The sequence below is a fragment of the Antennarius striatus genome, chromosome 2, assembly GCF_040054535.1.
Source record: "Antennarius striatus isolate MH-2024 chromosome 2, ASM4005453v1, whole genome shotgun sequence".
In the NCBI taxonomy this organism is placed as follows: Eukaryota; Metazoa; Chordata; class Actinopteri; order Lophiiformes; family Antennariidae; genus Antennarius; species Antennarius striatus.
The window spans coordinates 5,450,125-5,474,225 of NC_090777.1; the positions used below are offsets into that span (position 1 = coordinate 5,450,125).

At 41.7% G+C, this 24,101-nt stretch overlaps 2 protein-coding genes across 2 annotated transcripts in view; one reads left to right on the plus strand and one right to left on the minus strand.

Moving 5' to 3' along the window:
* The first annotated feature begins 4,642 nt into the window (after positions 1–4,642).
* The window catches only part of LOC137605728 (calpain-5-like), a 38,723-nt gene continuing 19,264 nt past the window's right edge, over positions 4,643–24,101 (plus strand). The window contains exons 1-3 of the mRNA XM_068330438.1: positions 4,643–4,775; positions 9,522–9,681; positions 13,658–13,789. Coding sequence (XP_068186539.1) covers positions 9,526–9,681; positions 13,658–13,789 — 288 coding nt within the window. The 5' untranslated portion in view covers positions 4,643–4,775; positions 9,522–9,525. The remainder of the gene's footprint in view (positions 4,776–9,521; positions 9,682–13,657; positions 13,790–24,101) is intronic.
* LOC137605739 (olfactory marker protein-like) lies at positions 19,889–23,846 on the minus strand. Its single transcript, XM_068330449.1, has 2 exons — positions 23,729–23,846; positions 19,889–20,833 (listed from the first exon to the last, which is right to left on the minus strand). The coding sequence occupies exons 1-2, from the start codon at positions 23,795–23,797 to the stop codon at positions 20,408–20,410; spliced, it is 495 nt and encodes a 164-aa protein (XP_068186550.1). The 5' UTR covers positions 23,798–23,846; the 3' UTR covers positions 19,889–20,407.

Consider the following 24,101-nt stretch of genomic DNA (forward strand, 5'->3'; position numbering starts at 1 on the left):
GACGTATGTCTTCTGTAAATAATGGAAAACTTTAGCAGTCTGCCAAGAAGCCTAGACACAGGAGGACAAGCGGTTCAGACAGACATTGTGGCCAAGAATGAAGAAGGCAGCGAGAGAAAGTGAAGCAACTTTGGATTTGGTCTCAAGTGCATTGATATGATTGTAACGTTATTTACAGATATAAACAGCTGTTTGCCTCTGATAAGGTACATCAATAAATTCATGGAAATTTAAGATGTTGAGTTTCCTTATTCATCAAAGTTACTTAACTACTAACTATTAATATTTACTCTGGGAATAAACTGTTATCATCACAGCAGTATACATTCCCGCAATGCTAACACTGGAGAAGCCCTAAATGTTCTCCATCAATGAACTGCAATCTGCAGGTCCAGAAAGAGAGAATTCCTTGTTCCTAATATTAAAGAGGCATCTAGGAAAGCACCCCGTCCCCCACCTTGGTTGCTTGACCATCTCTATGATGATTTTTTTAATACATGCCTGAGCTGGTCGAGTGAATAAAAACCTTGTCTGCAAGTTTGGCCGTGCTCGGGGTGGAATATGTTCAAATCCCCATCTTCACCTGCTGTAATCACTATGATTGAGTGGAGGAGTGTACTGACTCTGTCTCATTCATTCATTCATTCTTTGTGATCAAAAACATCTTAATGACCAATGAGGTCGATGTAATGCTGACAGCATTGACTGATGCTTTTAATGTGGCAATAAGAGGCTAAGAGTTGTAAGAGTTTCAACTTGTGCTCATGGTCAGACAGTCAGGACTTGATCCCACAAACACCAGATGAATGTGGCAGAATATTCAAGACATTACAGCACATGTGTCAAATTCAATGTCCGGGGGCCAAATGTGGTCCACAACATCATTTTATGTGGCCCGTGAGAGCATAAATGGTCAAAGTGTCTAAAAATAAATAGGTCAAAGTGTGCTCTTACCAAAAACTACATTTCCCACAATGCAATAATTCAGCCCATTTTGATATTGACAAAACAATTTTGAAAAAGTTAATGTCCTAACTTGTATTTGATTTCATTCCATCCATTCTCTTCCGCTTATCCGGGGTCGGGTCGCGGGGGCAGCAGCTTAAGCAGGGAAGCCCAGACTTCCCTCTCCGTAGCCACTTCATCCAGCTCCTCCGGGAGAATCCCAAGGCGTTCCCAGGCCAGCCGGGAGACATAGTCTCTCCAGCGTGTCCTGGGTCGTCCCCGGGGCCTCCTCCCGGTAGGACGTGCCCGGAACACCTCACCAGGGAGGCGTCCAGGAGGCATCCTAACCAGATGCCCGAGCCACCTCATCTGGCTCCTCTCGATGCGGAGGAGCAGCGGCTCGACTCTGAGTCCCTCCCGGATGGCCGAACTCCTCACCCTATCTCTAAGGGAGAGTCCGGACACCCTACGGAGGAAACTCATTTCGGCCGCTTGTATCCGGGATCTCGTTCTTTCGGTCACGACCCATAGCTCGTGACCATAGGTGAGGGCAGGAACGTAGATCGACCGGTAAATCGAGAGCTTTGCCTTTCGGCTCAGCTCCTTCTTCACCACGACAGACCGATACAGAGTCCGCATCAATGCAGACGCTGCACCGATCCGCCTGTCGATCTCCCGTTCCATTGTACCCTCACTCGTGAACGAGACCCCAAGATACTTGAACTCCTCCACTTGGGGCAGGATCTCATCCCCAACCTGGAGAGGGCACTCCACCCTTTTCCGACTGAGGACCATGGTCTCAGATTTGGAGGTGCTGATTCTCATCCCAACCGCTTCACACTCGGCTGCGAACCGTTCCAGTGAGAGTTGGAGATCACGGCTTGATGAAGCCAACAGCACCACGTCGTCTGCAAAAAGCAGAGACGCGATACTGAGGCCACCAAACCGAACACCCTCAACGCCTTGGCTGCGCCTAGAAATTCTGTCCATAAAAGTTATGAACAGAATCGGTGACAAAGGGCAGCCTTGGCGGAGTCCAACCCTCACTGGAAACGAATCCGACTTACTGCCGGCAACGCGGACCAAACTCTGACATTGGTCGTACAGGGACCGAACAGCCCTTATCAAGGGGTCCGGTACCCCATACTCCCGAAGCACCCCCCACAGAACCCCCCGAGGAACACGGTCGAACGCCTTCTCCAAGTCCACAAAACACATGTAGACTGGTTGGGCGAACTCCCATGCCCCCTCAAGGACCCTGCGGAGGGTGTAGAGCTGGTCCACTGTTCCACGGCCAGGACGAAAACCACACTGCTCCTCCTGAATCCGAGATTCGACTTCCCGACGGACCCTCCTCTCCAGAACCCCTGAATAGACCTTACCAGGGAGGCTGAGGAGTGTGATGCCCCTGTAGTTGGAGCACACCCTCCTGTCCCCCTTCTTAAAAAGGGGGACCACCACCCCAGTCTGCCAATCCAGAGGCACTGTCCCCGAAGTCCACGCGATGTTGCAGAGGCGTGTCAACCAGGACAGCCCCACAACATCCAGAGCCTTTAGGAACTCCGGGCGGATCTCATCCACCCCTGGGGCCCTGCCGCCGAGGAGCTTTTTAACTACCTCGGTGACCTCAACCCCAGAGATAGGAGAGCCCGCCTCAGAGAACCCAGACTCTGCTTCCTCATGGGAAGGCGTGTCTGCGGGATTGAGGAGGTCTTCGAAGTATTCTCCCCACCGAGTCACAACGTCCCGAGTTGAGGTCAGCAGCTCCCCATCCCCACTATATACAGTGTGGATGCTGCACTGCTTCCCCCTCCCGAGACGCCTGATGGTGGACCAGAATCTCTTCGAAGCCGTCTTGAAGTCGTCCTCCAAGGCCTCACCGAACTCCTCCCACGCCCGGGTTTTTGCCTCAGCAACCACCAAAGCCGCATTCCGCTTGGCCTGCCGGTACCCATCAGCTGCTTCATGAGTCCCACAGGCCAAAAAGGCCCGATAGGACTCCTTCTTCAGCTTGACGGCATCCCTTACCGCTGATGTCCACCAACGGGTTCTGGGGTTGCCGCCACGACAGGCACCGACCACCTTACGGCCGCAGCTGCGGTCGGCTGCCTCGACAATGGAGGCGCGGAACATGGTCCACTCAGACTCAATGTCCCCCGCCTCCCCCGGAACGTGAGTGAAGTTCTGCCGGAGGTGGGAGTTGAAACTCCTTCTGACAGGGGATTCCGCCAGGCGTTCCCAGCAGACCCTCACAATACGTTTGGGTCTGCCAGGTCGGACCGGCATCTTCCCCCACCATCGGAGCCAACACACCACCAGGTGGTGATCGGTTGACAGCTCCGCCCCTCTCTTCACCCGAGTGTCCAAGACATGCGGCCGCAAGTCCGATGACACGACCACAAAGTCGATCATCGAACTGCGGCCTAGGGTGTCCTGGTGCCAAGTGCACATATGGACACCCTTATGTCTGAACATGGTGTTCGTTATGGACAGTCCGTGACAAGCACAGAAGTCCAACAACTGAACACCGCTCGGGTTCTGATCGGGGGGGCCGTTCCTCCCAATCACACCCTTCCAGGTCTCACTGTCATTGCCCACGTGAGCATTGAATTTGATTTCATTACCTGACAAATTAAAGGGATTATAACAGAGCAACAAGCAAACATTTTTTTCTGTGAAACTGTAATGTTTGTAACTTAGATTACATTGAGTTACATTTAGTTACATTTATTAGTTACATCTGGCCCTTTGAGGACAGTGACAATGAGTTTGACACCCCTGCATTACAGCCTCCTCCACACCCAGAACAAATTGGGAAGGATCATGTTACTGTTCAAATGTGACTTCAAAAAGTATCCAATATGCCAGTTAAACTTTCTCGCTTGTCACAAGTCAAGAAGGAAAAGTGAAGAGAAAACAAAACAAAATTTTGGTCCCACTAAAATTTTCCACTGTGAAATAACGAAGTCATTTTATACAAAGGAACACTATAGATGTTAAAATTATATATGTGGGGTGGCAGTGGTTCGGTGGTAGGGTGGGCGGTAGGGCGGGTTCCATAAATCGGCAGTTTGATTCCTGTTTGCGCCCCAAAACACTCGGAATGTGAGCTGACACCTCCCACTGTCAGCTCACACTCCGAGTGTTTTGGGGCGGAGGCACTGCTGAGGCGCCCTCGAGCAAGGCGCCTTCCCTCTCACAAGCTGCTCATTTGAGTTCTCTGCCTGCCACTCTACCTACCATTGCACGCTTACCGGCCCCCCTGTGTGTGGTTGTGTGTATTACAGGGGCCTGTACAATAATAAAATTTTAAAAAAGTCTGGGTTCTCCAGCTTCCTCCCACCTTCCTGTGTGGCTCCGCAGCGCACTGGCGTTGTGCCCGGAGTGTACCCCACCTCATGCCCTATGCCAGCTGGGATAGGTTCCAGCTCCCCGTGACCCGCTATGGCGGATACAGCGGCAGAAAATGACTGAATGTATATCCTAATCACACAGTAAAAATTATTTGGCAATTTTTTGGAGCACAAATAAAATTTTCTTTCTTTCAATGGGAGCAAATTAATCCCGGCTGTGATGAGTTCTTTTCATTTTTACGATTTACAGGATCTGATTTCCTCACGTTGTTGGAGACACGGGCTTTCTTGAGGACGCCTCTTTGAAAAGCTCGTTTGTCCGAGCCGCTCCTGAAGGTAGCAGAGAAAGGGGTGGTCGGTTTTCGATCGGAGGCTCCCCCGCGAGTGTTTTCAAGTGTGTGATCAGAAAACATCACTGATCTGACGGCAACACGGAGCGAACCGCGGAGGTCCTGCTAAAGGAATAAATTCTTCAAGGTAAACATGAATTTATTTCATTCTGCGCAGCGCTTTGGTGAACTTTATCAACACAAACTTTTGACACGCTAAAAAACATTTAAGGAGCTTTATTTTGCTCAGTTACACCAGAAGAGACGTGTTTTATTCGAATAACGCTAATATGGAACGGTGTTTGGTTGCACTTTCGTTTGAACACCTTCCGCTGATGCAAATGAAATAGCAAAAAAACAAAAACAAAATCATTCTTCCCAGTGGTGAGTCGAATAAGGATCCACTTCCTGAACTTCAAGATAAAATGGACTTCAGCTTTTATTTCAAAGGGTTGTTGAAATAAGTGTATATTCCTCAAATCATATGACGTCACACCAACATGATAATGGTTATCAGTTAAATTCTGCTAAATAATATACCAAGTGATACGACTATGGGTCGTCTGTTAGTGTGTTCTTTTACTTTGAAGGCGTTTTCTCCTATCTGCTCTTTTCTGACACTAAAATTTGATTTGATTCGATATAAAACGGATGTCCACAGATGCATTTACTTCTCCCAACATGTCAGACTTCCTCTGCTCCTTAAACACTGTTTATGGACAGAGACGTGTTTCACATTCCATCTGGTTTCTTCCTGACTGACTGTAGTTTGTGATCGAACGGATCGATACATGACAGGATGGAGGAGAACCGTCACAGATCGAACTGTCGATAGCTCGTCGATTCCAGTGATCGAAAAACCTGCGGATCGCTGAAAAGTTTGCATCAGGTTCAGCACAACTTTTTCAATAGAAATTCAATTTGATCATCATCATTATCATCATTATCATCATTATCATCATTATCATCACTGGTAACCAATGTTTTTTTTACTGCTTTTCTTCTGAAGACAAATCTGGTATTGACAATTTTTTACTTGTCAATGCCCCGCTCCTATTTGGGCTGTGCTGCTTCACCATACCTGAATGTAGAAACAAGATTAAAACTTTATACTGGGCACCAGGTTCTGGACTTTACTAGTCTCAACTGAACATTTTGACTCGCTTTCTTGGAAACCCAGTTCAGGTTTGGGGTAATTTTAGTCTGGTTTCACATTAAAACAGATGTGTACAGCGATCCCTCGTTGCTTGCGGTTAATGCCTTCCAGGACCCACCCGCAAATAACGAAATTCCACGATATTGCAAAGAACTGTTAATCTTATTATTTACAGTAATTAAAACGTTTATGAAACCTCCCCATACTGATATTAAACTACCTTATATCTGTATTACCTTTTCCCACACTCTATAGATTGTTTAAAGCACTTTTAAATGTTCCTTTAATACATGGAAGTGTGCTGCGTTCTGTGAGTCTCGGAACGCAGCGCACTTCCGGATGCTGTCAGCTAATAGAATGCCCATACGCCATCACGTGACTACCTCCTAAAAGTCTGTGATGAGGTGAGGCCGGGCAACTTGAAGCGCGAATGCTGAGGGGTTCCTTATCACATTTCTGCAATATTGCAGAAATAATGGCGGGTTAGTGGTTGGTTGGTGACATCATCATCACTGGAGTAGAGGGGAGCTGGAATAGTGTCCAACATCTTGCACTCACCCTCTCAGTTTTTATTCCACAGCCATTATATGGACATCGAAATGCAGTAAAATCTGTATTGTTCTCATGATGCTAATCTGGAAGCTAACATGCTTACGGCTCAGGGAGGGAGTAAAAGTTTTTCTCTCTTGCTGTAACGTTTTTATTTTTAACTTCTTCCTTACAAATTCTATATCTTCATTTTTAGCAGCTTCTATGGCTGCTAACGGTGTTGTCCTTTTAACTACACCACGTACATCAGGCTTTCTGGGGATTTTTCTCTGTCTACCATGTTGAATTAAACACTGCAATTATCTGGTTGTTATATCTCAAATCATCTTACTCCTCTATCCTGATTGGTCCATTCATCCTCAACCATTTTTGGAAGACGAGTATGTCTGCCAGGAAACTGGATCTATTACTGTGGAGTTGCTGACATACTCAAAACTTGCAGCCAAAGATTCTGCTATAAGTATGTTCTACTAGTAGTATTGGTATATTAATATACTGTATGTTAAATGTGGGACTAGTAGTGTTTTGAGAACCCTTATTGTGTGTTCAGATATGTGTCATTTTAAGGACTGTGTGTGTGTCTCTGTGTGTTCACAGTGAGGCCATCTGCTTGCACTGCTCAGTATCCTCACTGTTTTATTGACACTGATATAATTATTAGCTATGATTCCATTAACTGTCTCTATCATGGACGCACAAACCACGTGCTAAACCCCCCCACTCCACCCCCCGCTGCCAAGATTATTTTAATTCAATTCAGTGTACTTACATAGGACCAAGTCACAACATCAAGGCACTGTAGAAGACAAGCAGTTCTCTAATAACAGTCTAAATGACGCACGCACGCACGCACGCACGCACGCACGCACGCACACACACGCACACACATACACACACACAGGTGGTTATTTTTTCTGATCCTGATCCTGTCAAACACAATTGTTTGAATTTCTGTCTCATGACTGATGAGATGATCTACACTGTAATGCGTATTTGACTATTTTGTGTATTAAAGTATTTCCTTCTTATTATTCCACATTTTAAAAACACACACACACACACACACACACACACACACACACACACACACACACACACACACACACTCACACAAACACACACCAGCCCCAGCCCCAGCCCACCATTTTACACGTTCCCATGTAGGGTACTGTGTCCCATTTCAGACGAAGTGTTTTCAGATTCAGACTCCAATGGAGAGGTAGAAGTAAAACGCCCGGAAAACTGCAAACAAAGGCAGCGTGAATGAAAGATGAAGATCAGCGATGATCTTAACAGCGATGTCATTTATTTACTGATGACATAACAATTTGCGTACTTTTATCCACCATAAATGATTTAAGCTGCTCCCCCTCGGAACTCCTTTTGTGGGCCCATGGACGGTGAGGGGTGGGGTTTAAAATCAGATTTGGAACTGAGCGTTATTCTCAGCCCTTAGTCTTATGATCTACAGTGGAATCATGGGATGCCTTGACTTACTTGAAGACTTTTTAAGTGTTGCTTTCCCTGTATGCAAATTTTTTAAACCTGTAAAACTTTACTTTAGCAGGGTTGTCTTAACTTGGCGGGATTGACCCCCCCCCAAAAAAAAAAACCACAACAAAAAACCCAAAACAAAACATAGAGCGACAAAAGAATCAGGGTGAACTGTTTACTGTTCACTGATCGTGCTTGTACTCCTCTGTAGCATTAGCACTCTTTATATGTAGATACAATGATGACACGAGAACTGCAAGCAGACAAAATGGCCAATGCTTCAGAACAGCATGTGGATCTATAATTTGTTAGAATTAAAAATGTCAACATAACAGTGAAATAGAGACACTTATGAGGCAGTTGCTTGAAGCTTCTCTGACTATAAGTATCTGTTGGCTTCTAGATTATCAGAAGAACCAGAACAAATTCACCATTTTTTTGTGGATTTCATGTGCATATTTTTGACTATGGAATTAACAGTATGGTTAAATAGAACCAAATGTCAAGCAGTGTTACAGGTATGGGGTTGGAATTGGGGTGTTACAGGGGTGTTGGTGGTTTTGAAAGAAATTCATTTCTGTCTACTGGAATAGGCAGATTTACAATTAGATCTTAGTTTCCATTGCTGTCATCAACCAAAAAACAGATAGGGTTAGGGTCTCTCATCTAGACCTTTTTGGTACAATATGTACAGTTTAGTTCACGTTCTGTCAGCTTTTATCCTTGAAGACTGCGGGATGAGTCTGTAAAACCATGGTCCCTATTGTTAGGGACCATGGCTTCTAGACTCATCCTTGGATTGAACAAAAATTGACAAAAATTGTTAGTCTTCTTTTGATCCAAAATAAACCATATCAAAACTGAGAGAATCTCACCAGTAGATTTTTTTTCTACAACAATCCAGGTTGAACTTGCCAAGCTTTTATTTTGAAAACTGCTTTGGTATGTTTGTTGCACAACCAGAACTGGCACTTGAAACATTCCCCACAGCCTTAGGGCTTTGGGGTTTGTAGTGACCTTACCCATCTAGATGTTGTTGTTTTTTCTCTCAATGCTGCAATCGTACTGTGATTTTGTAAGATGTTAATTCCTGAGATTAACTGTTGACAATAATTTTGATCACTCTAACCTGTTGAATTCTGAAAAGGGAACCACACATACAAATAGTTAACCACATGGATGCCAGGACAAGATTGATCTGTTGAAATGTCCTGAAGGGTTGTCTCAGAAAAACAAGAGCTACAAAGAGCTTCCATGTGGGATGTCTCCTCTTCTTGGAATTTTTGCAAATAGAATGGTTCCTTGATTTTTTTTCCAATAAAAACTGGTGATTGTTTAGTTATCTGTATATTTTTCAAACATATTTTTCTCTATATAACTTCATGTTCCTTATCTGCTGGTTTGATTATGTTTTCTCTATTTTTTTGGACAATCTTTGAATCCCACAGCAAAGCATCTTTAGAACTGAGATTAGGTCAGATATGAAAACTATTTTTATTTTGTTTCACCATCTGACATTAGTAATGACAAGGGCAAGAATTGGAGGTGGCAGATTCTATTAAGATTGAGAACAAAAGGAGGTGCATGATTCTGAATTGATTTCAGTCATTTGTGATACTGCTGTATATTCCATCTACTTGTAAAACACAGATTTGGAGTCAGGCACTCAGATTGATGAAGTTTCTTTATGTGCAGGACGATGGTGGTCCCATACGAGGGTCAGTCCTTCTCCACACTGAGGAGACAATGTCGACAGAACGGACGTTTGTTTGAAGACCCCTTGTTCCCAGCGTCTGACCAGTCTCTGTTTTACCAGACCAACCGTATTGGCAGAGTGACCTGGAAAAGACCAAAGGTGAGATGAAATAAGAATTCTTTATTCAGTGTAGCAATGGCAATATTGGTAATTTTGATGTGCAAGAAAAGAACTTAATATCGATGATCGTTGTCCAATGTGCCCCAAACTTCCCACATTGTTTAGGAGCCTTTCCTCAAGACATCCACACAGATAATTTCAGTGGTGAATATAGCACCACGTAATAGAAAAAGAGAAGGTAATGTTTCATACTTTGGTGTGCTGTTGAAGGCCGACTGACCTCAAAGACCTCAAGTTGTTTCAAAAAAGCTGTAAGATCTTGATTAAGCTTTAATTGGAAAATCAGGTTTTCTCAAATGACAGCACAGTGATTGTTGCTTTTGTGCATAAAGTAGGACTTTTCACTATTTCATTCTTCTAATTAGTTTTAGATGCTTTTTTTAAAAACACATTTAACCACAGAATGCACCCAATTAACTTCAAATTAGCTGAGTTCAATATCGACACATTACTGGTGAATGGTTATAAAGTAAACACTGGTCAGGATTGTAATTAATTCAACTTAAATGGTTTAATCATTGTCCATTGTGCAGGTTTAGACCAGCACAATGCTTGGGCCAAGTGTTCCAAATCCACACGGGTGCTGTGTTAGTCACAGCAGGTTCCATTCTACCTTCATCAATTTGCGACATGTCTCTCTGCCACAAAGGCAAAACATGCCCCCAAAAATAAAATAAATAAATTTACATGTTGCGAAGACATCTGTCTATAAGACAGTCACAGTGGTAATCATACTGATTTACAACAGGACAAATAATTTTTGTCACCATTGTCTCTTGATTTACATGAAAATTTTATGGTTAGTTGAGCTGTGTTGATGTTAAAATGTAGTGCTCATGATTGAGTCATGGCCTTTTTTGTATTTAGATGTGTTTAGACATGCCTCAAAAGATCAACAGCCATCACCCATTACCTAAAGAGACAACTTATCTCTGAATAAATACAAGTCTGCAAGTCTCACCTCCTTATTCAACTAATGTCAGGAGAGATTAGTATGCAGTATATTTATCATCAAATTTGTGGATTCCAATGTTCAATATAGTTTAACAACGATAACAGCAAATGCTCACAGTCTGATGAAAGTCACTACCTGAAACTCCATATCAACAAGGACAAGGAGAAGATAATGGAAAACCGGGCTGGCACATCAACCCTCCACTTTCACTAATAGTGACTCAGTTGAGAGGGTTACCAGCTTCATGTTGCTGGACCTGACAGTATCGGTGAAACTGTCATGGAGCACCAACATCAAATCAATAATCGGAACAGTCAAGCAGCAATTATACATCCTGTTGGAACTTTAGAAGAACCAAACATGTTGCAGAACCTTGTCTTGAACATTTAGTTATTTGCCTTCCTGAATGTGCTGACATGTTGTCAGACTGGTTAACTCACTTTCAAATCAGCTTCAAACAGGAGAGACTGCTGGTGGAATTATATGTCTTACCTCAGTGGCTTCCAGCATAAAGTCACCCGTAGTGAAAATCTGATGAATTCTGCCAGTCAGAAGGGCAACAGTTCACTAAACTCCACACTATTTACCATCAACCAGAAACCAGGCTTTCTTGAGCTGCTAATTCACATACAGCTGGATTTGATATCTTAGCTTGCTCTCATCATTGGGTGATGTTGACGAAAAGACGGTGTAACATTTGTTGGGAATAAAGATGGCATATGTGGGCTACATTTACAGTACAGGTTCCAGTTTATCTTGTGTGGCACAAACATTTTAGTCTGAACAGAGTGGACGGTACAAATCAAATATCACATTTTATCAGTTCAGGTTTGAAACGCTTTATATTTGATCCTAAATAATATTTTCTTTCATCATTGCTGACATGATAGAACTTCAACCAGTCAGAACAGAATTAATGGGTTTTCCCTCCAAATCAACTTCCTGAAATCATTTTTTGTGAAAGTCAAATATAAATTTTTCAACAAGTGTAAATATTTTAAGTCAAATTATGTTTTGCCCTCCTGTCTTAAATCTCAGGTTGTCAACACATAGCTGAGTTTCATGCAAAGCTGTGTGTACATGTGTGTCTGTGTAGAAGTGGTCTTGGGTGGGTGTGTCTGTGTTTAGTCTCTCCTAGTTGTTATCTTACTGGGTGTGTGTCCACTGGTTTAACACAGCCCTATCATTTGGCATTTCCACTCTATTTACTTTTTTGATGGTTGTTGAGAGGGCAAATCCTGTTCTTCATTCACCTGCTAGTCATGATCATGTCCTTCTTTTAGTCACCACAACTATTGATTATGATCAAAGGGCATTTGCGCTGAGCAGCAGCAAGACAGCGGAGACCAGATGATTGGGATTTTGTTGGTTATGGTTGAGGAATCTGTTGAGACAGTTGAGTTAGGAAGTCCCTGAGCATGTAAGAACAGAATCGTTGAAAAGCACAGCCGCAAACACCATGGGTCTGGTGACTCAGATGAGGAAAGAAATAGAATCATATTTCTTTGTATCTCCAGTGCTCTGTTCAGTATTGTGCCATTAACACACTTAGCCCACTCAGCAGCTCAGCCCGTGGGTACCTGCGGGAATCTCTGCACTCTGACCTGCTGTAGTTCGGCTAATTTCATCAATCTGTCAAATTCAGAGTGGCTAGACGCAAGCTAATGCTGTGACTGGTAATTATATCTCTGTCTGTCTGTCTGCCTGCCTGTCTGTCTGTCATTTTTGTATATATTTAATAAATACCTGTGCAGCCTGAGGACTTTTAAATCATGTAGTAAGGGTTCTAAAATAGCAATAAATCCATATTTCTTCCTTCTCCATACATTTAGCCCCCCCGATTGCAGGTGGTCACCATCAAAGGCGTGGACATTGAAGTGTGTACATACGTTGGGGTGCACCTTGACAGCAGGCTAGAGGAAAAGACAGATTCTGTGCTACGTTTGTTAAAAGCTGATCTTGTTTTTAAACATGAGAATTTCACAGTGTGTATTGTGAAATATGTTTTATGGGTTTGTGGTAGTGAGCATGTTGTGGTTTGTAAGAGTGGGAATGTGAAAGAAAAGGACAAGGATAGGTTGAAGAAGCTGACTAAAAATCTAGATCCATGCTTGGTGCAAATGCATTACAGAGGGTCAGAACCGCCCACTGCCAACCAGAAACACAGCAGTGTGATGCCCTGTGGAATGGAGCAGTTCAAAAGATGGTTCATCTCCACAGCCATTCAATTGATCAATTCCTTTGTCTGAGCGAAGGGGACTCTTGACCCCTCCCCTATTTATGTATATACATGTCCAAATTCAATCCACTATACAGTGCGCCCTCGTTCTTGGCGGTTGATGCGTTCCACAAACCCCATGCGATTGAGGAATCCGCAATCGAGATCGCGATCTATTTATCTTATTATTTACGGTAACTTAAATGTTTATGAACCCTGATAATACTGATATTAAACCACACTCTATCTGCATTACCTTTTCCTATACTCTTACCGTCTTTTTAAAACACTTTTGTGTCTCATGTAAGTCTAAGACTGCTGGAACACAGCGCACTTCTGGGTGCCGTCAGCCAATAGAATGCGCGTACTGCGCGTACATGATGGCCTACTAAAATCCGCGATGAGGTGGAGTCAAATCGTTGATGCGCGAGGGTGCACTGTAGTGTATTTTATTTGTATTTGTTGTATTCATGTTTTAATGTGGTTTCATGAATGTATTTATGTTATTATGCGGGTCTTGAACCGCCGACCCTCCGGTCGCCAGTCCAAGACTTAGTGGACTGAACTACTGCTGCCTCAAAATGACTGGTTCAGTTATTTCATTATGGGTTATTTTGCTGGTCTTTGTGTTTTTTTTATTTTTTCAAAGTAGCTGAAGTATTTGTTTGCCAATATATATGAAACAGTTCAACAAATTTACAGTCAAGAATAATTTTTTTTTAAAAATTTGGGGAGAGAACAAGAAAGGTTACCTCTAACTATTATCAATTCTGTGCTTTTAGGAGTTAAGCAGCAACCCTCATCTGTTCGTAGATGGCCTCAGCGCCCATGACCTGCACCAAGGCCAGCTGGGAAACTGTTGGTTTGTAGCTGCCTGCTCCAGTCTAGCCTCCAGAGAGACCCTGTGGCAGAAGGTGAGAAGGAGACACAGTCGATTTACTTATTTTCTACTGTAGGTGATCTTTATAATTACAATAACACGTGTTTTTACGAGTCTTAAATACTCTCTCTGAAGTGTTTCTGGTTAATAGCAGTCTTAAGATTCAACAGGAAAATTTGTTCCCAGCTGTAACAGCCAGGTGAGCTACGTGCCACTTTTTTTTATGCAACTTTATCATGACGCAAGTACTTGAAGATCAAATTCAGGTTGATTGCTCAGATCTTATACTATATTAAAATATACAAATTAAAGCCACATGTTTAAGATAAGACAGGAAAATGTTTCTTAAACTTTAAACAGTATAACAAAGTTAAGTTTTTCAAGCTTCTTATAAATGGACAGGAGCCCAAGATACGTGGTCAATGGCTCGATCAGTTTCTGCTTCAAACTAGCAAACTAGATGTGGAAATGACAACCTCATCACACACAATACACCATCATTTTCCAGACAAAATAAACTATCATCTAATATCTGGATCATACAAATGCAGTGTATGTTTGTGTAAAGGGGAGAGGCCATACAGTACAAAGTCCGCTTGGCGGAAGTAGTTGAAGGTTCAGTTCACACCCTTCTCAATGATTTAATTCATGTTCAAAGTTTACAGTTCCAAAAAATGAACAATTGCACTTTCTTATTTTTTTTAATGTCACGAAATGAGGTCAAACTGATTGGTGCTAATGCAGATTGAATGTCACACACCTTTCACACTGTTTAGCAAAAGTGTGAGAATGATCAGTGTTTGTTTTACCGTTGTTTCATTCCTGTTTTCTGCTGTCAGACATTGTCTACAGCCCTGAGGTTTCTGTCTGCTGAAGGGAAAGCAAAGCCTCTACAACACACATGTCAAAGTCAAGGCCTGGGGGCCGGATCTGGCCTGTGACTGAATTATCCCTCTGGATGTTATTTAATTACTATTAGAACCGGCCCGCAGGCCGGTTCTGCAGGTCATTTGACCGCATCAACACTACATTCCCCACAATGCAACAGTAGCCAGTGAAGTCAGTGCAGCAAGTGGGCCTCAGCTTCATTATTAATCAGCTGTCAGAACAAAGTAAATGGATTAATTAATAGTGTGTGTTGATATATTGTATATACTGATATATATATATATATATATCCTTTTAAAAAAAATAGCATATTGTGATAAAGTTCATTATTTTTTGTAATGTATTGATAAACATTAGACTTTCATGTATTTTAGATTAATTACACACAACTGAGGTAGTTCAAGCCTTTTATTGTTTTAATACTGATGATTTCGGCAAAAAAATAAAAACCAAAAATCCCTATCTTAAAAAATTTTCATCTCATGAAAAGGTACTCTAAACGAGCTATTAACCTAACCATCTGAATCAACAAATTAGCTCAAAACACCTGCAAAAGATTCCTGAGGCTTTTAAAAACTCCCAACCTGGTTCATTACTCAAAACCGCAATCATGGGTAAGACCATTGACCTGTCTGCTGTCCAGAAGGCCATCATTGACACCCTCAAGCAAGTGGGTAAGACACAAAGAAATTTAGTGAATAGGCTGTTCCCAGAGGGCTGTATCAAGGCACCTCAGTGGGAAGTCTGTGGAAAGGAAAAAGTGTGTCAGAAAACGCTGCACAACCAGAAGAGGTTGGCTTTTCGGCTTTTCCCTTCAGGGGTTACCACGTACTGTATATTAAAAAAACAAAACAAAAACAGTTTTTGTTATTTATTTTCGGACATTTTAATAGAAAAGACTTCACACCTTTATCACATTTACAACATCAACAACAACATCCGAAAAATAAAGGGCTGACCGGTAGAAGCCATTAGAGTTGTGAAATTCCCGTCCCCCAGAATCAACAAACATCTCTCTCATTACAATATGTTGTCAACCAACTCAGACATGAAATGTTTTTAACCAGTTCATACATTGAATTTTGTCAGACGTTCATACTCTTATTGACTTCCAGATATTACCATTTTTCCCCAGATATAAACTAGAGCGTAACCCTGTTTACATTCTTCCTTGGAACAACAAGGTTTGTTAATATGATAGTCAAAACAACAAGTTGACCTTGCCAGTGTTCTCAACAAGAATATAATGATCATATTAACCTCCCTCAGCAGACAGGCAGTGTTTACCCAGGAATTAACCAGTTTGTTACAGATACTTTAGCAGGTTCACATTCCATTACATTGTCAACAGATATCGACATGCTCTTTGAAGTCTCAAATTCAATGTTATCTCTCCAAGCAGAAATCCATGTTTTTTTGTTCATTAAGCCATGTTTCTGACATTGATGATGTTTAATGGTTTTTCAACTGTTCTATGTAATCCTTGATGTGTCTATAATTGGCGTAGAGGCTCATACTATTGAAGTAATTCTGTTATATTAATTTTTGGTGCACACTTTAGTCCATCTTTATTCCTCATATTTCACCAACTCCTCTACATTCCTGAACATCATTATTTTCATCTGCTCCGGAGAAAGTCTCTTTGTTTTGTTGAAGATCCTGCACTTGTTAGTTCAGGCGCTGTCGATCAGCCCATTCTTGTTCAGTTGTCGAGCTTTTTAAGCAATATCAGAATTCTTTTTAGTGAGATTCTCATTAATGTAGAAATATTTTTCTTTCAGTTTGAAGCCTTCTTTCAGAAGACCAATTTTGTGGTTACGATTCTGGAATTTTATCAACACTGCAGGTGTTCTCCTATCTACAAATGGTAAAGGATAACATGTCTCAGTCTGGTCCAGATCTATAGTTATTCCAAGATTCCTCAGTTGAGAAATCACGTGTTGCTCCACTGTCTCGGTGTCAGTTCCCTCTCCTCTGGTCACAGCCTGTGCGTAATTCCTCAGCTTGATTTTGATGCAAGGTATGATCACATCATTTACACGAATGCTTTGTTCTATTCATCCATTCTTTGATGTCCTTGTTCTAGGACTACCATTCTTTGGTTTTGTTTTTTTCCATCTGTGTCTTTATGCATTTTCGTAATGTCGTCTTTAATTTTTTCCATGCACTCTAGTACCGGTTTCAGCTTTTCTTTCAGCATTTCATCAAAGTCCCTCCTTAACTTATCAAAGTCACTCCTTAACTTAACTCTTTAACTTGCCCTTTAACTCTTCCACAGAAGAGACCATCCGGTCTAGAGTATCCTTCATATTTTGCTCTCATACTCCTCCGATTTTCCTCTTCCTCTCGTCATGTTGCTGTTCTGTTCAAACAGGACGGGAGGGGCAAAAAACCCACAACCCCCCCCCCCCCCCACAAAACAACTGTATTATAAAAATAATGCGTAATACAGTATTACCTTGAGATGCAAGTTTAATTTGTTCTGTGACTGAGCTTGTAAGTCAATATAAGATAAGAGATAAGATATTCCTTTATTGTCCCACAGGGGGAAATTTGTGCGATCGTGGCAGCGGGGGGTTGTCATACATAAATACTTAAATAATACACATATATTAACATATGTAACATATGAAATATACATATAATGTACATATTCACTTATGGTATACATATTAACATATATTATCAACAATTTAAAGTTTATATTTACACTACAAACTATACACTACAAACTACAAAACTTTAGATTACATCGGTCATCTGGATTTAAAATGTGGTGTTCGCTGAGTGGCCTGCTGGGAGGATTGCTGGTTGTAGAGTCTGACGGCCTTGGGCAGGACCTGTGATAGGTTGCTTCACCCAAGATGCACGAAGGAACACTATCGCTGAAGGAGCTCTCCAGTGATCTTAGTGTGCCCTGCAGGGGGTGGGGGGGCGGTTCTTAATCATCGATGGCAGCTTGGCTGTCATCCTCCTCTCCACCACCACCTCCACTGAGTCCAGGGAGCATTCTAGGACAGAGCATTTCTTCCTAATCAGCCTGTACAGTCTTTTCCTGTTGGCCGCAGTGATGCTGCTCCCCAAGCAGACTACCCCATGAAAAATAGCTGAGGCTACCACAGTGTCATAAAAGGTCTTGAGGAGTGGCCCCTGCACTCGCAAGACCTCAGCCTCCTGAGCAGATAGAGTCTGCTCTGACCCTTTTTATGCAGAAAGTGAGTGTTAGTACTCCAGTCCAGTTTATTGTTGAGGTGAGCACCCAGGTACTTGTACGACGACACCACCTCAATGTCCGTACTCTTGATCTTCAACGGTGTAACTGGGCAGAGTCCTCGCCTGCGGAAAAACACCACTAGTTCCTTGGTTTTACCCGCGTTAATGTCGAGGCGGTTCCGCTGGCTCCAGTCCACAAAGTCCTGGGTCAGCTCTCTGTACTCTCTGTTGTCCCCATCAGTGATGAGGCTGATGACTGCAGAGTCGTCAGAGAACTTCTGCAGGTGACAAGTGGGGGAGTTTTAGGAGAAGTCTGCAGTGTACAGGGTGAATAGGAACGGAGCCAGAACTGTTCCCTGAGGTGCCCCCATGCTGCAGACAACCGTGTTTGACACACAGTAGTCCCTGGTCCTCACGAACTGTAGGCGATTACTCGTATCTCAAGCATATTTTCCCCATTTAAAGTACCAAAAATAATTTTAATCCATTCCAGCCTTGAAAAAAGCCCCCAACCCTCTAAGCACATATTATTTTCAACCTATTAACATGCATACTTTAACTGTGCATAAGATATGTAAACAATGATAGAGTCCGCGATGCGCCCAGAATGTCCTCCGCCTCTCGGCTATAGTTTGCTGGGATTGGCTCCGGTAACCCCCGTGAGCCCCACAGTGGAGGAGCCAGGACAAAATGGATGGATGGACGATATAGTATGAAAAGAAATGGAGAAGTCACAAACACACACAACGTTTCTTTACTCCAAGGACAACATGGTGGAAAGAACAAGATGTGGTGTCAGCTGACGTTACACTTGTCTGCCAACCAGCGGTGGTGTCCCGCTGTAACTCGGATTTCTACTTGTATCTCAAACAAAAATATGGACAGAGCAATGGCTTGTATCTCAAAAACTTTTGTATTGAGTCACTCGTCTCAACGTACTACTTTATATATAATTATATATATACATTTAGGTTCAAAATGATAGCCAAGTGTCTAAAAGTAAATCTCAAAGTTCTTCAAATAATTTTTATTTTAATGCACAAAAATGCATTGGGGACACTTCACATTCTATTTCAAAGCAAGAAAAGTGGAAAAAGTTATTGAATATGATAATATTTTACAGAAAGTCAACAAACAATGTTAAAAAAATAGCAGTGTTGGCATGTTTCTTTAAAACTCAAAAATGTACCACATAAAACTAAGAAATGCTTGAAAATTCAACTTTCCCGAGAATCTTAAACTAATGTTTAGTTGAATAACCAGTTTCTGATAACTGCTTTTCATCTGTGGTGCATGGACTCGACCAACTTTTGGCACCGGTCAACAGGCATTCCAGCCGTGGGCAGTTTTACTTGGTTCCACAATTCCTCTACATTTCTTGGCTTTGCATCATGAACACTATTTTTTTCAGCCTATATGTCAGCCCATAAGTTTTCTATGGGATTAAGGACTGGGGATTGTCTTGGCAACTCCATCAGTTTGATGCTGCTTGTCTGAATCCATCACTTTGCTCGCTTGCGGGTGTGTTTGGGGTCATTGTCTTGTTGAAACACACATTTCAAGGGCATTTCACGGCAAAATCAGTGTATATACTGTATACATATAAAAAGAAATCCTATTCAGTATATGGAAACATGACTACTTCCAGTATTCTGATGTACTCAAACTGATCCATGATCCCTGGTATTTTATAAATAGGACCAATACAATAATATGAGAAACATCCCCATATCATGATGCTTGCATCATCATGCTTCACCGTCTTCACTTTGTACTGTTGCTTCATTTCAGTGTTTGGGGATTGTCTGAGAAACTGTCTGTGGCCCTTAGTCCCAAAAAGAACAATGTAACTTTCACCTGTTGGTGTTGTTCTATCTATAATAGTATATAAACATGTGTCCCGATATTGGCCTCTAATGTGTGTCAGATCATGATTATGTTTCTTACACATCTAGGTGTCATTGTCCACAATATAACAAGAAAGTCACAACTCAAGTCTCAAAACATTTTAGCATTTTAATATTGAGCTGATCAAAGAGACAGTTTCTACTTACAAAGGCATCATTTGACTTTTTTTGAATAGTTTGTATTCAAAAGAGATTTCATAAAGCATTACATTTCAAGTTTCAATCACATTCAATCACAAAAACTTTGTGCTGTGCCTATTTTTTTTAAAATAAATGCTCAGATTTAATTTTTAAAAAAATTAATTCTGATGATACATTGATCTTTAGCACCAAAAACAAATTTGATCATTAGATACATATTGGATATAAATAAAGTGCTTTCATACTTGTTGTCTTACAATATCCATTCTATGAATAATATTTTCATTAATGCCGCTCATTTTATTTTTACTAGGCAGTTTAAATGCTGGAATGAATCAGCTCGTTTGCTCAAACAGGTGTAATGTACTTTTTTCAAGATGCGGTGATTTGAGGGATTTAAGCTGTTTGATGTCTGTGTCTACTTATTTGGCTCTGGTATTTCTAGACTGATCCAACAATTGCAATGGTTATAGTGTACTCAACAGAACTATACTATTATGCATTTATTGTGTAAACTCCACTGAGCAGCTGGCATTGGCTGCTTCTGCTCCATCCTTGTAGGCGAACAGGAAGTACATGACCTTCCTGACCTTGGCCAGCTCAGCTATCCTTTCTCCAAACTCTTGCATGTCCGCCTCCAGCCACTTAAGTGGCGAATCCTCTGGGTCACCTGCGTTTCGCCAGAATGTGCCAATGGGTTCCAGCAGCTGACGCGTCATCAGGTTGGTAAGGTCAGGGGTCCAGTGCTGGGAAATGCCAGTGATGGTCGTCCTACCATAGGCTTTGAGGGAGAAGTACCACCGCGAGAACTGCAGCTCCTGAGTGGGGAAGTCCAGCCGATAGATGGCCTCATTTGGAAGAAGAAGACGTTCCCCATCCTGACGCTTCTGTCCTGATCGCTGTAAAGATGATACACGAAGATGCATCATCTGCAGATAGAATGAAAGAACACATAGAAATATATAGATTAAAACAAACAAACAAACAAACATAAGACAGGCTCATTATCCATCTGAACAAGATGTGAAGCTGAGAAACTCCAGACTAGACCCTGGGAGGAGGCAATCAGACGGGACTAACAGGTCAGAACCACGAGGTTGCAGGAAGTTGGCAATCTGGTGCTTAGCTGACACTGAAACTGGAGCTGACATGGGGCCAGCAAGACAATAACTACCTGCTGCCAGGTTTTCACAAAATTTGAGACAATGTTTTGTTTTACTTATTAAGAATTTCTTGTCAGTAAGATTGCTTGTAAAGCAAAATCTGCAATTCTTAAACAATGGGTTATGAAGAGGTGCAGTGGTTAGAGCATATCCCATATAGCGAGGCTAACATCCTCTGGTTGGCATGGGTTCGATACCTCTGTGGTCAAAGTAGACAGTGCAATGGATAATCAGCTCAGTGTATGTGGTCCTGTTCTTCACTATCTCCGATTTCACTATTGAGGAGCAGTTCAATTTGCAGTATTTCAGATCCAAGCAACTAAAAGTGCGAGAACTGACTCATTTGAGGACCAGTTGCATGTCTGATGGAAATCCCTAGAAGAGCCGAATAGAAGTGATGACTGAAACTGTCTGGACTGTACATACCTTACCTCACAGGACTGTTATTATTTGCTCACGTATCTTTTTTGTATTTGTGCGTCTTCCTCCCCTTACAATTGTTGTCTTCCCTGGTTTTCTTTATGGCAACTGCATTGCCTCTTTAAGTTACTCATTGGTTAAACATGTGATTCAATCAGTTTTGTTTAGTACTTTGAACATTGGTATTTAAACCACTACTCTTTGTTACAGTGGATCAATTTGTTCTATGTTTCAGGTAGCTGAACCTGTCTTCAGTTGGTTTGGCTGAATGAGGTAGAATTCAGCTGTTTTTTCTCTGGTTTATTCTCACCAGATTTTGGACTTACATCATAGCTTTTCTTAGTGCAGTTAAAGAAACAGGCCTCAGGAGGCAGAGGTGCAATCCTACGAGCCTCTGGGCCCGTTAGAACTGCTACCCAGTCATCACTCCAAAGAGCCTGCATCTGTCTCATGGCCAATGAAATTACACTTAAGCAAAATAAAATTCAACATTTTTGTTATTCCCTTTTTTTGATGAGTTGAAATAAAAGATCTAAGACTTTGCTTTTGGGCGTGAAGGGTTTATTCCTTTCAATTTGTCATTCTTATAAAGGACTTTCAATCAGTTAGACAGATGGACCTTCAGGTGTACGGAGGTTATCCATCACCTAGTCTGGCATGTCAAGCTGCTAATTGGACTACATGTTTATTGTGCAAGATTATGTTAAGATGATCACAGTGAAAAGTCCCTTTGCAGTATAGAGTACTCTATCATCACACAGATTTAGCATACTTGTTAGAGCGTTATAAAGATGTTTTGTCCTGTATTCCTAATACTCTACTGATTGTGTATCCTAAAGGATTTTAGTCCTACCGAACTAGTACTGCTACAGAATAGTTTAAAAGTCTTTTTGTCTTGCATATCTAGTCCCAACTGATTGAATCATTTTTTCAGTCCCACAGATCAAGTTTTCTCCTGAACATATGTGTTATAAAGGCTTTTTAGTCTTGCAGTTCTTGTATTCTACTGCTTGTGTTGTGAGCTCATTATTGTAGGTAATGGTTTGGATGTAGATCTGGTCAATGTAGGGGTTTGTCTTCAAACTGAGCTTCCTCTTCTTTATGACAATACGAGTCATTAGTATCACCGGTGCTGTCTTTAGCCATACGATGTGCCTTTTTAGGAAGTAATGAACACCCTGCTGCCTGTTAGAAACTATTTAAACTACATTTCATCATTTTATGTATTTTAGCCCAACTATTAGATTATTATTAGAAGGTTGCATGACACAAACAGCATCTCCCAACCGTTTGACTCACTGACTCAATTAACGCTGATGTTACAACAAATTTACATCAAATAAGATTTTTGTACTACTGCAAAGAGGGGAACTGAATGTTACGCAACCATAATTATTAGTCATCGAGATTCATTTCTAAACTGAACTTCCTTTAGCACAGTATAGCTTCACATTAACATGTGATTACAGATCTGTTGACCTTCACTGTGGGTACATCATTGAGTGAACGAGACAGAGTGTTCTAATTCATCTATTGATCACTACATCAGGGACATTCAAAGCAGCACCCCACTACTTTAACCCTCTAGAGTATGATTTTACATCTTTAAGAAAATTCACCTTCCTAAGACAGAAACGTTCAACAAAGTGTTCTGTATTTACAGCATGGTGTCTTCTTTCTGAAAGTCAGACGTCCATTTTGACAATCGGATGGAATTCTGAAAACTCACCTTTATTTGTGTTAATGAATTCCATTTACTCTGACATAGCTCTACCGAGGTCCTAGATTGAGGTAGCAGAATATTTTAATAAAATAGTAAATGCATATAGTTTAAATCTCTAAAATGAAATTTAGTAATGTGTTTTTAAGTGGACTTGTTCCTGCCACTTGTAGCAGATTTTAGAGAGGGATGGAGATGTCTTCTCTGTATCCTATAGGTTGCTGTCAGTCATCTCATCAGAGTAATAAAGAGTGCAAAAACATTGAAACCACATTTTTAAACAAATTCTGGTAATAAAAGAAACATAGTAAAAACGTCCCAGTGTGTTCAGATACCTTAGATCTTTTACAATATGTTGCTAGAACTATTCATCCATTAACTTAGTGGACGAGTCTACGTAAACATTTACAGCCGATTTTTTTAAAAAAGCGATGCTGAATTTTTGTTGATGTTAATCAAGACTTTGACACACTTTGGGATCCTAGACTCTATTTATGTATCTGCAGATAAGAGAGCCTCACCTCTGTTAGTGCTGCGTCTTCTTTAAACTTCAGCACCATGGTGTTGGAGGGAGCATCAGTGTTGTCCATGTCCCACTTCAAGGTTACAATCTTGGGTTGAAGAGAAGGAGACGTCTGTAATGTGTAATGACAAAGAGCTCTGGTTTAATCTCTGCTTCTCTCTCTCTCTCTCTCTCTCTCTCTCTCTCTCTCTCTCCCCCCCCTTTCAGTCCTTTACTCAGTCCCTGTCCTCCCCTCCCCCTCCTGCCCCCAGGCTATTTTGGTTATAGGACTCATTGATGGTGTGAGAGCACGATTGGAGAAAATAAGTGTGGAACGAGATCCATTGACAACTCCATTGTGAACCTGCATGATATCATAGAGAAACTGTGAA